A 15,458-nucleotide genomic window follows, 5' to 3' on the forward strand; every position below is an offset into this window, starting at 1 on the left:
ATGAGATTAATTCATGTAAATAAATGATGGAAATACAATGACAAATACTAATACATATGACTAAATTTAACTGAGCATTTAAATTGTGCCAGGCACTCCTTCAACTTCTTTATACATACGAACTCATTTAACCCACGAAACGATTCTATGAAATAGACCTTGTTATTATTCCATGTTTGACAGGCAAGGAAACTGAAGGACACAGAACTTAAGAAAATCACCATAGAAGAGTCAGCACAAAGGAAGCATAACGTTACTTTTTCTAACAAGGATATATCACATGCTTATGGTGTTACCTTCCTTGCTTGATAATCAGGAAAGATCTTGAAGAGAATGAAGCATATGAATTAACTCTTAAATGATCAAGCTTCTCTTAATAAACAGATGAAGGAGAAAAGGGCATTTAAAGCCACAGAGACAGCACCATAAACGCACCAACAACATTGCACATTTGACAACTGCCTGCCGTCAATCAGGTCATTCTATCTCCATGGTTTCTAACCACAAGTGGCATTTAAAGTTGCCCAGCAATCCTATTTTTCTTGCGAGAGCTTTCTCCCCAGTGTCATTTCACGCTTTCCCATCCTACTGAAACCTTCAAATATCCCACTGCATGCTCACTATTTGTACATGATTTTGCTTTCTATTTCACAGGAGCTAATCAAGTTACTGTTTGTAACCATCTCAAATTCCTGGAAGTATTTGTTCAGATTACTGCAGAAAACACTCACCCCCCTTTGTGTTATTTATGTTATCTATTGATATTTTTCAAATATGTAACATATAACGAACCATTATGTAACTATGTGCCACCTAAATATTCCAAAGTTCCCATGCTGGATAAACATGATGAGTCTGGGAATCATTGGTTCAGTAAATGTGTAAAGAAAGAGCTTTGTTCAACAAATGAGGATACACAAATTCCAGAGGTAAAAAAATCAAAAGATTAACCAATTGACCAGTCTGATAACCCTTCCAAGTTTGCAGGCAAGCCAAAAGAGGAGCTGACCAACTGCTGAATCTTTCCTACTACAAGAAGCAGAACACTGAGAGCGTAAACTCTTGTGCCAAATAAGAGAACTAGGGCTATTAGGCTGGAGAGTCATCTGACTCTCTCAGAGATGACATTAACATTAGCATCTGCCCTAAACTGATCCCTAGAGGAATGATTTTAGGGTCTTGCCATGCAAAAGGGTGACATTTTCAGAGAATAGCTTCCTCTGCAACATTTTCTATTTCTGCATTGAAAGTTCACACATACCAATGCAGACTCATCTAGAAAAGGTCCTCTCTTCCTGTTTCTAACCAAAAAAAAAAAAAAAAAAAAAAAGAAAAAATAAAAATAAGAAGGAAAAAAGGAAAAATGAGATCAATTTACATAATATTCCTTATTTTGACCATTGTACCCTCATAAGTCATAAGTGAGTTTTGTAGTTTTACTGAATGTTTGTAAAAATTACAGAATTTAGCCCTCTGCAGGAAGAAGTGCTAAGAAATCTAAGATTGGTTTCTCTCTTCCAGTCATAGGCTCTAAACTTACCACCCTAACTGTATCTTTGCTTATTTTTTACATTATTACAACAGAACAAACCCCTTTCCTATGTTAAGGTCAGTGTCTCCATCTTTGTGCAGAATGTTGTCCCATCTAACATTCTCAGAGACCTAGCTCTAGAGATTCTTCTTTCTATTCTCTGTATCTTCAAATATTTCTTCTGTTCTGGCTCCTCTCCTTTAGCATTTAAACATGTTACGCTGTGTCACTTATAAGCAAATAATGACTTGTTTTTTATGCAAGCCAGTGGACACTTCTCAGTCAATGCTTTGCTTTATTTGGCCTATCACACTTTGAAACCCTGTATCTTATGGATATTCTTAATTTCTCATTACCCTCTTCCTGTCTTTCCAGTGATTCCTTTTTTATTTCATTTCTGAACTCTTTATTTCTGATTGATACTTCAAATATTGATATTTCAGATGACATGGTATTAAATGTAAAAAATCCTAAAGACTCTCACACACACACAACTATTAGAGCTAATGCATGAATATAGTAAAGTTTCAGGATACAAAATCAACATACAAAAATCAGTTTCATTTCTACACACTAATGAAATACTTGGAAAAAAATTAAGAACACAATCCCATTTATAATATTAAAATACTTTGGAATAAACTTAATCAAGGAGATGAAAGACTAGTACACAGGAAACTATAAATTGTTGATGAAAAAATTAAAGAAATCACAAACAAATGGGAAGATATTCCATGTTCATGGATTAGAATACTTAATATTGTTAAAATGAGCATACTACCTGAAGTGATCTACAGGTTCAATGCAATCTGTATAAAACTCCCAATGGCATTTTTTACAAAAACAGATTGAACAATCCTAAAATTCATATGGACTCAAAACAGACCCTGAATAGCAACAGCAATCTTAAAATGAACAAAGCTGAAGGTATCATGTCCCAGATTTTGAAAGCTACTCTAAAGCTATAGTAATTAAAATAGTACAGTATTGGCATAAAAGCAGACATATAGATGAATGGAACAGCATAGAAAGTTCAGAAACAAACCCACACATATATAATAAATGGATCTTCAACAAGGTGCTAAAAATACACAATGGGGAAAGGACAGTTTCTTTAATAAATGGGATTGGGAAAACTAGATATCCACAGAAAAAAATAAAGTTTGACCATTATACTGTACACAAAAATAAACTCAAATGTATTAAAGATTTAACTGTAAGACCCAGAATTATAAAACTCCTAGAAGAAAACATAGGTGAAAATCTTCATAAAATTGGGGTGGGCAAAGATTTCTTGGATATGACACCAAAACCACAAGCAACAAAAGCAAAATTAGACAAGTGGGGATACATCAAACTAAAAAGCTTCACAGCAAAGGAAACAATCAACAGAGTAAAAAGGCAACTTTAAAATGAGAGAAGTATTTGTAAACCATATATCTGATAGGGAATTAATATACAAAATATAAAAGAAATTCCTACAACTCAAAACAAAACAACCTGATTCCAAAATGGATAAAGGACTTGAATAAATATTTCTCCAAAAGAAGATATACAAATCACCGACAGACACATGAAAAGATGCTCAACATCACTAAACATCAGAGAAAGGCAAATCAAAACCACCATGAGATACCATTTTGAACATGTTGGGATGGCCATTATAAGAAACAAACAAACAAAAAAACCCACAGGAAATAAAAACTGTCAGCCAGGATATGGAGAAACTGGAACTTGTGCACTGTTGGCAGGATTATAAAATGGTACAGCCTCTATGGAAAACAATATGAAGGATCCTCAAAAAATTAAAAACAGAACTACCATATGACACAGTAATCCTACTTCTGGATATATATCCAAAAGAGTTGAATTCAAGATCTCAAAGAGATCTGCACTCCCGCGTTCACTGCAGCATTATTTACAATAGCCAAGATACAGAAACAATCTAAATGTCCACCAACAAGTGAATGGATAAAGAAAATGTGAATGGTGAGTAATTACTTTTGAAAGGTAAAAAAAGGAAGCTTCATTTTGACAAATTATGAGGAAATAGAGCAATCAGTATGATCCCCACCTTATAGCAGTAGTTTAAAACTGCTCCAAGAAAGAATACAATTTGTCTTATTCAGCATGTCAATAACCTCAAAGCAGCTTGATTATATACATAATGCATTAAAGAAAATTATATTTAACTTTGGAATGGTCTCCCTTACATGGTATCTTAAACATTCAAATAATAGCACATGCACTTGTAGTATATGCTTTAATAGATTGTCTTAATCACTTTGTAGCCTGTTACTTTCCAAAGTAGATAAGAGTTTCATAACAAATGACAAGCTAAGGATTCAAATTGTAAAGTGCTTAATTTTCTATTTAGATTTTAACTAATTGCAAATAACAAGGCCAATGTCACTCATACAACATCCACCCACTGAAATTTCATTCAAAAGCAGAAAGTCTATCTCTGTTGCCATGTTTGAGTTGACTCTGCAGGTTTAAAACATCTCTGAATTCTATTAGCTCAAACTCAGTTTGAGTACCTGAAAATCAAGAAAATGTTTAAGACTAATCATTAGATCACTACTGTAAATTGTATAGTAAGCACTGAGAAAAAACTGAAGAGTTGAAAAGTACTGTTAAGTGGGCAAAATCACATACTATTATAGTGGGTCACTAGCTCTATAGGAATGGGTATAACCAGCTCCTTGAAAGATTTCATCTCTTCCCATTCCCTACGGGCCTGAAAAGGGGACCATATTTCAGTTAAGATGAACTCCTTAATAGGTAGGGTTTATATAGGTATATACCTTAGGGCCCATTAGCATTAATCACCAGTGTGTTTTGGCGCTGGATAGCAATGCTGGAGATTTGAAAGAAATTTGTATTTTCCCAAGAGACAACCCCACAACTCAGAATATGTCCTAGCTCCTCCCACCATTAAGCTTTTAGGGTTCCTTTGAAAGATAACTCTAAACGGGTCCTTCAGTGCAGAGGTCAAAGAAAACTGATAGTAGACATTTGGAGATTCAAGCTAAAGCAAATGTAGGTTTTCTTTTTCTTTTCTTTTTCTTTTTTTCAGAAACCTACCCAAGGCCAGGCTTCTCATTTTAGTACTTGGGAAGAAGTCCCAATTCTCTCAAACATTTCTTTGCATTTGTCATTTTTAATTTACATTACAGGAAACAGTAACAGTTTCATTATGTTTCTGTCTCTGATCTCAGGGATGATAACAGCTGGAATGCATAAAATGCTGTGCTAACAACTGACTTGGGGAGGTACCAACTTTGCATATTCTGAAACAGAAATGGGGAGAACTTGGAAGCAGCACAAGTCAAGTTTTCTGGGAATAAACGTTGTGTAGTTTACCAATTCCAGTTGGCCATGTTTTTATCCTCCACATTAGTGGCAAAGGGACATACCATGTTCCTTACTTGTGCTCTCACAACATCAAAACTCTCTCTGAATTCCTTCTATGAACTTGATAGGAATACTGGTTTAAAAAGGAAAAGAAGGAAGAATGTAGAACTGTAGAACAGGGTGAGTCCTTTTCCTCTTCTACTTTTTGTTTGGAAGTTTCGTTTGTTTGATTTCTTCTATTCAGGGGTACTTATGATTGAGGCGGAAGACTAGCCCCAGAGACTAGTCCCCTTAATCTTGACATGTGGGAATCTTCAATATTATGATATTTGACTGAAATAAAGAGGGTTAATGACTGTGTAGACTATGCAAGTACATAAAAAGTGATATCCATCAGGAGCTCCAGACCACCTAAAGGACTGGACACTGTCCTAGTTACACATAAGAAGAAAAAGAGTGAGACTCTTCTCTGAGAGGAGTCTGGAAACTGTAAATACAATAATAACTTCTGCAGCTAGTTTCAGAAAAGAGATAGTTACAGAGCCTCCTAAAGACTGTGTCATTGGTTATAAATTAACAGCTAAGTGTGTGTGAAGGCAGTGATGGTCCAGCCTTTGGAGTAGGCAGAGCTCTAGTGACAGTAACACTTTGACACCGACGTATCAGACAAGCATTATCATCTGTAGTAAGATACGTAACAGGAAGGAAAACTTTAAGTTAGTGGGCTAAATTGTTAACTTAAGAGGGTGAGGCTAAAACTCCATAATAATACATTGGCAAGAGCTAAGCAATAACACACACTCCTCTCCACCTTCAAGACTGTCACCCCAAATAAATGACTATCTAATATTGTAAAGGGAAGTAAGAGGTAGATTCTACCAGGAGAAGAAATCATGCCTGCTTTTTATCAACCACAAATTGAATGGTTATCCACAGTCTAGTTTCATGAGGGCTAAGTTACCTCTCATCTACTCAATGGGATATTATTAGACATGAGGGCTGTGCCAAATCACAGTTGCTTGGCAAAGAAGTCCTCACTAGTTTAATGTAAAATGTGAAACATCTAATGATACTGTCATGGGGTGTAAGTAGACACACAGTGAGGGTCAAAGTGCAGCAGCCACTTCTAGACCCTAATGGCAGGGTCTTGTCCATAACTGGCAAAGTTAAGAATCCTACATCAGCTTAGTTTCAATATAATCTTATTCCCCACTTAAAACTTTCTATTCCATGGGGAAAAGTGAGATGAACAATGAGATAAGAATGATGCTCTGCTACAACAAGGGAAAGTCCTAGTACAAAAGTTGAGCCCTCAAAGGAAGGAACAGCTAAAGGTGGGAATCAAGAATGGTCAGACAAAAGAATTAATGAAAAAGCAATGAACAAGACACTACTTCTCCATGGATTTCCTGTGTATTTCTCACGCAAATCTATGTGAATCTTGAATGTTGTTGATGCGAACAAACGTATCTTTCTTTATCTTATGATTTGGGGAGACGGAAACTTGCACAAGACTCTATGCCTAACAGGAAATTTATCCATTTGTTGACGTCTTCAAATACATTCAAATGGTGAGTAGAGATGAATTAATCAATGTACACAGCAAAATGTCATCTTTTATAAGTATTTGTTTAGCTGAATGTCATGTATGATCTTATTTTATTTCTGCATCATCAATAGAGCAAAGTTCTTGAGGTATTTTTCCTTGAAGCAAAGGAGTGATAATCTGTTCTTGTCAACACATATGGACCACTGTGTTCAGCTAGGAAAGACATCTATCATCTTAACACATTTTCCCACTAGGGACTTAAACACAGGTCTTTAGTTTCCTCAGTTGGGTGTTTGAACAATTTGAGCCAATCAAGTTCACTAGTGAGGAAGAGAGAACCACAGGGGAAGTTCATACTATACTGTTCACTGTTGGAAATCGCATTTGAAAAAATACCTTAGGTGGCTACCACCCACCTATCCAAATATTAAAGACAGTAGTAGAGTTGGCAAAAGAATATTGTAAATGAAGGAGAAGATATTCCTATCAAGTTCTTACATGACTCTTTTTGTGATATACATTTGATATTTACAGATTTGGCAGTCTAATGTGTGGCTAGGGCTAACTTCTCTCATCATCCTTAATGATAAAATTCTGTGGAAGTCAAACTTTCGGTGTGTATGTTTATTTACCTGCCCAGTTAATCTTTTTCTTAGAGTATGTGAGATTTTTTTAATAGATTAATTTGGATTAAAATAAGTTATTATTCAAAATACTAGATTCCCCTTCCAGTTTCTTTATCTAGCTAGACACTGTTTTCTTGTACTTAACTTTGCCTTGCTTTACTGACATTTGGTATCCCCTGTTCTATTCCAAAAAACAAAAGTTAAGAACAGTGAGGTAGTTCTTTGATATCATGCCCTTATCTAAGAATTAGGTAAGCAACCCACAAGCTTCCTTCCAAAGGAGGCACTCCTGATTAAGAAATCTTCTCTTTAGAAAGTTATAGAAAACACCATGCCACAGGCCTGTGCCCCCATCAATAATATTCAGAGCAAAATCAAGCAGAGATACTTAAATTAGATTTTCATAAACAACCTGGAATTTTAGGAAAAAATAAAGTAACTTAAAACAAAATAACAAGGGAAACCTAACGAGACAGGATGGAAGAGGTCAGGGCACAACCATTCAAGGAATACTACAGCAATTAACATCAAAATGGTAAAAGATTCAACCCCCAGTAGGCCTTGAGGCTCAGGATGATGAGAGATTTAACTTCTAGCAGATCTTGAGCTTCATTATACGCCCATTGTAATGTATTAACATGGTAAATAACACGCCCACAGGCACCATGGAAGTCCAAAGGCTAGCCACAAAAGGTTAAAGAGTGGGAAATGGCCAACTTCCTGGGAATCCCAATCCCTTCCCCAGGCTACTTAGACTGGTCCTTCCACTTATTAGCATATGAAGCCACTACACCCAAAAAAACTAGCAACACGGTGCCTCACAGCCGCCTCTCTACCAGTTGGAGACGGCCCGCACTCTGTCTATGGAGTGTGTACCTACTTTTAATCTGAGCACCCAACCCCCACACCTCGTGGCCTTTCTCTTGCCTTTCGATGTGTCTCCCTGAATAAATCTACCTTTACTCAATTGTGGCTCGCTCTTGAATTCTTTCCTGCGCTAAGCCAAGGACCCACACTTGGTGGGCACGTCCCAGGGGCTCAACCGAAGCCTGGGACACAGCCCTCCTCATGTCCCACATCTGTTTTCCTGCATCACTAAGATACAGTCTGACAATTAAGATTCTCAGATTAAAGTGCAGAAAGGAAGGTACATTTTAGACAAAGGGGGCCCTCCCAGTGCATAGATGCTAGCTGTCCACCATCATGAAAAAACAAGGGATCATGCTGGTAGATTCGATGCTTCTTTTTTTTTTTTAAAGTATGGTCAGTTAATGCTTAATTTTTAAGTCAACTATTCACCAGCTAGAGATTTTTTAATACGGAGTACTAGCTTTCTAATACCCACCTTTCTTCTCTCTTAATTGCTCTCAGGAGCATGACTAATTTAAAATTACCTGTCTCTGATAAAATCTTATACTCTTGGGACAAAATACTGAAATAACTATATTTCTACTTTATCAAAACCTTTTTCCCAGTAATAAATTATCTCTGTACAACAGAACATCCTAGAGTCTTCCTGTGAAAAAGCAAAGCAATCAAAATCTAACATTTTATAGGAGAAACATGTTCCAAAGTGGGATTAAGAAAGCTGTAAACTGTATATGACCTTTCAACAGCCTTCGACTCTGGTTTGAAACACACGATAACGTTAGCTCCCTGATGGTGGATGAGAAATGTAGCCCTTAAAAGAGAGTGTTTTATAAGATGCAACTCTTTACAGCAAAGATATTTGCTCTCACTATTTTGGGTGGGAAAATGAAGTGAATAACACCAACAAAAATCTTGCTTTTCCAGAGGAGTGAAAAAATCCTATTAAATGCTTTGGAGAAGACTTTATTTTCAGTAAGCAAATGTTGCCCAGTTAATGCAGAAGCTTCTCAAGTTTCCAAATGTTTCTTACTCTAGGAACCCTCCCTCCTTTCCTTCTCCAGGAATTCTGCTACCTGAATATTAAAAGAAAAAGAGAGAGAGAATCTCTATACTAAGAAAAAATTAGTAACTCCTAGCTTTGGATTAACAATTAAAAATGAATTTACATTTTTCCTAGCTTATATCATTCTAGATGAGTAAGTGGCAGTGTGAAGGAAAAGCCGGGGTGGTCTAACAAGATAACTCACAAGTAGGAATGTGAAGGAGAGGCTGGGCTGGTCTAACAAGATAACTCACAAATCTAAGTATTGGAATACTGATCTGAGTTCTGCTAGACTAACTTGTAAATCTAGGTTAATTAGTGTTGGTTTGCTGTTCATGTTTTTTTCTAGCCAGCTGAGTTTTCAAAGATACATATCTGGCTTTGGAATGTTGGTTTGCTGCCTCCCTGCCTCCACTTTTGTGATGATAATGCTGCTAAACTGTTCCATGCCTATTGGCCGAATACCCCAAGCTTGTACTTTACCGTATAAAACCTCATGTGCACTTCTTGAAGGTGCTCAGAGCTTTGGAGCAGAAGCCCCTCTGAGCCTGCCGGTGTAATACATCTGAGTACTCCAACCCTCCGAGTGGTGCTTGTTTCTTGACTGACCTGTCGTTTCCGTAACAGTAGATGAATATTGTAATGAAAAAACACTGAATGCGAATTCAGGCAATACAATTTCCTGTTCTGTCTCTCTCCTTTACAGGCTTTGAAACCTGGAGCAATATCCCTTGACCTCTCTGAGCTTCAGCCATTAAATTAAGAAATCTTAATGTGCTTTGAAAATTATAAAGTTCTGCACTATATTATTAATAGTTTTTATTATTTGTTAATTACTCAAAGTGTTCAAGAAAAAGAGGTATAATCCTTTTGCTCAGGTGGTTTATAATCTATTTTGGAAGCAAAATATGTGTACACACAAAAACAATAAATATAATACCAATCTAATGACTTGGTGATAGATCCGCAGAGGACGACAAATTTGGGAAATAACATTGAGTAACACTGGTAAGATTCAATAACTGCGAATTGGGAATTTAATGAAAATCTTTTTTTCCCATGTGATTTGGGAAAATGTTTTAACATTGTTTGAAACTAGTTTGGTCTAAAAGGAACTCCATTTGTGAAGAGATAACAGCGTTTTCAGTTTGAGACCTACTGAATTTGCTGTGAGAAATATTTATCTTGTGAGCAACTGTAATTATGTGAATGAATTGGAGAGGATCATCCTGGAGGTATTTTTGGTTCAATAGTTAAAACAATTAAATTATAAGTATGGATCATATTTGGAGAATGATCAGGAATCAAGGGTAGAGCCTTTACAATAAATGCTGTAATAACGAGACAGAGAGTGGCAAGGAAAAAGCAGATACCAAGAAAAGGCTGAATCACAGATGGAAGAAAAAAAAAACTGAGAATGAAAATGCCAATACTATAGGACTTGCGAAAGAATTCTGATACTAAAGGATAATGTTTGAGAACGATTTTTAGTAACACGGCGAGGCAAAGGTGAACCTCAAACCCCCGAAGTTCAATAATAAAGTAGGCAGTTACCTTGTAGAAGCAGCAAGGATGGTGACTGGTCATCCAGGAGTTCGGCAGGTAAATGAAGGAGAACTATCTTGACGGTGAGGAGGTAGCCGAGCTAGGAAAAAATGTGTAGTGTGAGAGAGACTTCAGCACGTTCAAAGGAAGGAAGGAAACAGTCATTAGAAGAGGAAAACTGAAAATATTGAGAGGCTAAATCTGGGATAGACTCAAGGAGGTGCAGATGAAAAGAGAAGGGTTTACTTGAAAGAGAAAGAAAAGCTTGTCCTCCTGAGCTACGTGGATTTGAGAGTGTTGTCAGTGGAAGGTAGAAACACAGGTGGGAAAGGATGCCAGGTGGTCTCAATATTTCTTCTTAAGTAGAAGGTAAGGTCATTCGGTACAGGTGAGAATGTGGAGAGTGAGAGAGGTGGAAAGCTAATGAGAAGCTCTCAATAGGGACAGGTATCTTTAATTTTCTATTAACTAGACTACTGTAGAAATTGAAGTTAATTTGTACAGAACTTCTTGTCATGCAAATAATTATTGCCCAGAGCCATGCAAGTAAATTTCATTTAATATACAACTGATTTCCCTTCTCTAGAAAACATTTTATTGTGCTATGGGTTATTAACTAGTTTTATATTTATTAGCAAATGTATTTCAACATCCCCACTTGCCTATATCTCTTTAAATTTCTCTTTTTAGCTGGTTTTAATATCCAAGTCTCTCCTTTATTTACTTGCTTCTATACAGCTGCTTTGTCTAAATATTTTAATGCTTTCAAATATTTATATCCTTGAAGTTTTTAAAAGCATTAAAATATTTTAATTTTATTTTTAAAATACATTTTATTATGCTGTAATACCAGAAATTGACACATTGCAGGCTGACTATATTTCAATAAAAAAAAATGAAAAAATATATATACGTTTTACTTGTATCATAGATAACTTTATATAACACATTCAAAGACTGCTTACTTCTTAGAGTTCCCTAAACCTGGAAAATCCACCCCAATACCCACCCCAACCTGTGACCTTGACTAAAGATAAACATAAATTTGGTTAACAATAAGAGGACATTTTGCAAAATGTAAGTAAGATGGAAGCTCATTTAGCATCCACAGCAGGTGAAGGGATGCCTCTAGTTCCCATATAAAATCTTACTTTAAAAAAACTGTGCTTCATCCACTGTAAGCTACCTTTTCCTCCAAAGACTGCCAAGCTCCCCTCCCCCTCCTATGAAGACTGAGAAGGAATTAAAAGGACGTGGGGGTTGGAATGAAGTCAGAAGGAGGGATAGATGAGACAGCTGCTGCAGCTAGTGCTGAAAATCAGGTTTGGCCCAGAGGCACTCAAGCCAGAAGGCAACTGAGACAGACACTTGCTTCCACTGCTGGCCAAGCCTCTTGCCCCCATGCAGGGCTGCCCCGGTCATTAAGAAGGGCACCGTTTTGTATGTAAGTGTTTAATGGCCTGTGGTGACATTGTTAGCACATAAGGAAAACTTTTTTTAAGTCAAAAGATCTACATTTCCAGGGGAGCTCAGGTGAATCAAATATCTGAGAAGCTTCTCCTGAAAAACTTGCCTCTCTGTGGAATCTGTTAGCAGAGCTTGCAGGTTTATTAGAACTTTTTGTTGCCTTTCATCTTACTCTTGGCTTATACAAGATGAGTATAGACTATTGGATGTAACTGTTTAGAAATTGATATGGCCATGACATCCAGCCACATGTAATTTTTGTTATATAATTATTAATATAAACAAAATAATTACTAATTATTTTAACTAATTTTGTTATCATTTTCAAAGTATTATTCCATAAAAGATGGAACATCAAACAAGTAAAATAATGGTCCTTCACAACATCCAAATGAATAGGTTTCAAATCTGATTTATAAAAAGTTATTGTGCATTCTTTGGATACTTTTATTATATGACCAGATAAAATATAAAGTGTCTCAAGAATGAAATGTATGCATCTCCTCTCCATGATAAAAGGCACTTCAAATATAGGAAGTTAAGCAGAGAAGAAATATTGGTTTAATAGATGAAAAAAGGGAAAAAAAGACTGAGACCTCTCTGGATTGTAATCTGGGAGATTAGGAAAAGATTGTGTAAAAAAAATCATTATTTTACCTAGAACCAAGTGCTCTTGCCCTGAGCCCCTTTTATATCCAAAGGATTTGTTGCCAAATTCCAGCAGTCTGTTCTACTATAGCATGATATATATGTTCTTACAAACATGTCTTTCAAAAATCCAGTTACAAAAACAGTTACTTTTAGGGGGAGGGTATAGCTCGAGTGATAGAGCATGTGCTTAGCATGCACAAGGTCCACTAAAAATAAACAAACCTAATTACCACCCCACCCCCGGCCACCAGAATAAAATAACTAAATAAATAATACACTAATAAACAAATACTTTTTTAAAAAGTTACTTTTGTGACTGAAAACAATTTGTTTTTTCTAGTTGTTCATTCTGCCAAAGAGAATATCTAGTCCAATTTTCTCTCTTGTTCCCTAAATTATGCCTTGTGAGGAACTGCTGGGTATGTTTACATAATAAAAAATGTGGAACAGAAAAGGAAAAAAGTAAGTAAGACTCAAAACTGGTGGAGGAGTGAATGTTGCAGGTCTGAAGGGAAGAGGTTGTGGGAAGAAAGGAGAATTTTATTAGTGTTATGTCTGGAAACATTTCACATGTTTTAAGACATGCATCAAGACTTTGAAATATTTGATGTAACTTTTGATTATTAAACTCTATTCCTTTGATCAAAATACTGCTTTCAGATTGAACCTGTGGCTCTAGAATTTATGAGCAGTTTTCCTATACGGAGTAGAGTAGTTTACATCTGCCATAACTAAGTAAATTTTCCTCAGTAGAAAATCTCACTTGAAGAGTTTTATTTGTTATCTTGAGTATTTTGTTAATATTAGCCTGAGAAAAATAATTCGACTCATCAAAATTAACAGCAATAGTTTATTTACACTTTAATTCACACACTCAGAAGTATTTCAACAGTACTATTACCTTTGATCTTGACCTTGTAATTTTGCTCAGAAAAGAGTTCATAACTATCAAAAGAACAACAATGAAAAAAATCTACAAGACACACTACCAAGCCTCCAAGGATCCTGTCACTCAGTGCTTTGTGAAGCCATCATGCTCCAGAAAAAAATTATTTTCTATTCACAGCAATCTCTGGCACTAGGAGAAATGCCGAGTTACAGAAACCTTTTTGTGATGATAGGAAAGATGCTACCTGGGCATGGAATCAGGCCAAAAGAGTTAGTAAGAAGAGATGGAGTCACCAAGAATGTTAAAAATGATGTGAAGTCCAGTCATAAGGCCATTTCAGTGATCCAGGTGTGAGTGGTGAAGGCCTGGTGTTTGTGTGAATGGGCCAGAAGGGAAAGATTTTAGCAATCTCATAATAAAGAATAGGAGGTAAACTAATGACCATATGAGAGCAAGGCTAGAAAGAAATTTTAAGAAATGTAAATATTATAGCCTGGGAAATGAAGAAACAAGTCACACCACTGATACACAATTTGTTTAAATTAGAGTTTTGCCCCAAGCTTCCTTTTTAGTATTCCATACTCAAATATCTAGAAGGAGGAAACACTACATAAAATTATGCAAGACTTTTTGTTTTCAATGGAAATGACTTATAATTTAAGTTCCAAATTTTAAAAGAGTGAATAATAGAGTCACTAAAAATATTCACTGCTGCATAAAGCAAAAATTGATGGGAACAATAGTAGTTGTCATGGTTACCTGCATGCCATCACCACACTCTGTGATTATACAATTCATTCCGATGAATAACGCAATTACAGCCTAACATAATACAAAATAATCTTGCAACAACGATACAAAAAAATACCCAAAACCAGAAACCATTTAAATCAACAAGGCTCACAGCTTCATAATATAAACTTGCATTCCTTGTGTAATTCAACTGTTTTATATGTGTTTCCTTAATTTTATGATCACACTTCATATAAAAAAGGACTAAATTATCCATGGGAGCCCAAACTTTAAAAAATATTCTTCTCAAAATATATAACCAACTCCAGAAGAGAAACAAACAAAACTCATCCTTTCCTAAATAGGTCAGTTTTATATCAACTCTTTTTTATTTTTTTAAAAAAAAATAAATTTTTTTAATTTATGATGTGCTGTTTACAGCTCACTTAATTTTCACTAATTTGCTTTTCCTAATATATTTAAAACTCTCTAAGCAGATATTACCATTGACAAATCCACCAATCCTTGTCTACCATGAAAATATTTTTGAATTGTTTTGATATACTTTTAAAAATTTATTCAGTATTTAATTTTCACCTTATTTTATATAATATTGCATAACCCCTCTTACCTGGTTAACTACTTGGTAAACTGAACATTCAAATTTATGCATTAAACTCCCTTTACAGAATAGCCACACAAAATCTCTCTTTCTAAGACAATGGTATTCATAGTCAATCTCAGTGGACTCTACCATGTGTTTAAACATAAAAGATTGGAATTGAATTCGCACCATTAATGAATGGGATTTCATCCATATGACTGATATTCTAGCTATGAAAACAGAACACTATTTCTAGATTGAATAATTGCATTAAACTTGCAGGGCAGAGGTAGATTAATACAAGAGGCAGCATGAGGTGAGTGAGGTGCTTAATACAGTACCTGGCTTTGAATCTGAAAATTCAGATTCCATTCTGCTTCTGACACTGATTTGACTTCAGGCAAGTCATTGAACTTCTTCGAGCCTTAGTTTCTTCACCAATAAATTGAAGGACTTGATGCTAAATGACTCAGTCTGGTCCTAAAACATTATGATTGGAAGTCATTCTGTCTGCTGGTCATATAACCCTGCAGTTTCTAGGAATTGTATGTAAAAGATTTGCCAATATCTTCTCTCTGCCAATTTGTCACAGCTC

The 15,458-nt window shown here is 35.7% G+C and overlaps 1 protein-coding gene and 1 long non-coding RNA gene across 8 annotated transcripts in view; one reads left to right on the forward strand and one right to left on the reverse strand.

Moving 5' to 3' along the window:
* The window catches only part of ZNF804B (zinc finger protein 804B), an 871,803-nt gene that overhangs the window by 232,330 nt on the left and 624,015 nt on the right, over window positions 1-15,458 (reverse strand). For 6 of the 7 annotated variants that reach the window (XM_032484045.1, XM_032484046.1, XM_032484044.1 and 3 more), the window contains one exon: window positions 10,530-10,620. The exons of the other annotated variant lie outside the window; for it this stretch is intronic. In XM_032484045.1, the coding sequence (XP_032339936.1) occupies window positions 10,530-10,562 (33 nt within the window). In that variant the 5' untranslated portion in view covers window positions 10,563-10,620. The remainder of the gene's footprint in view (window positions 1-10,529; window positions 10,621-15,458) is intronic. 7 annotated transcript variants of the gene reach the window in all.
* LOC116664996 lies at window positions 1,055-7,647 on the forward strand. The gene is made up of 3 exons (XR_004321569.1): window positions 1,055-1,064; window positions 5,751-5,756; window positions 7,522-7,647. It is a non-coding gene; the product is annotated as an uncharacterized LOC116664996 (long non-coding RNA).

The sequence above is a fragment of the Camelus ferus genome, chromosome 7 (assembly GCF_009834535.1).
Source record: "Camelus ferus isolate YT-003-E chromosome 7, BCGSAC_Cfer_1.0, whole genome shotgun sequence".
NCBI lineage: Eukaryota > Metazoa > Chordata > Mammalia > Artiodactyla > Camelidae > Camelus > Camelus ferus.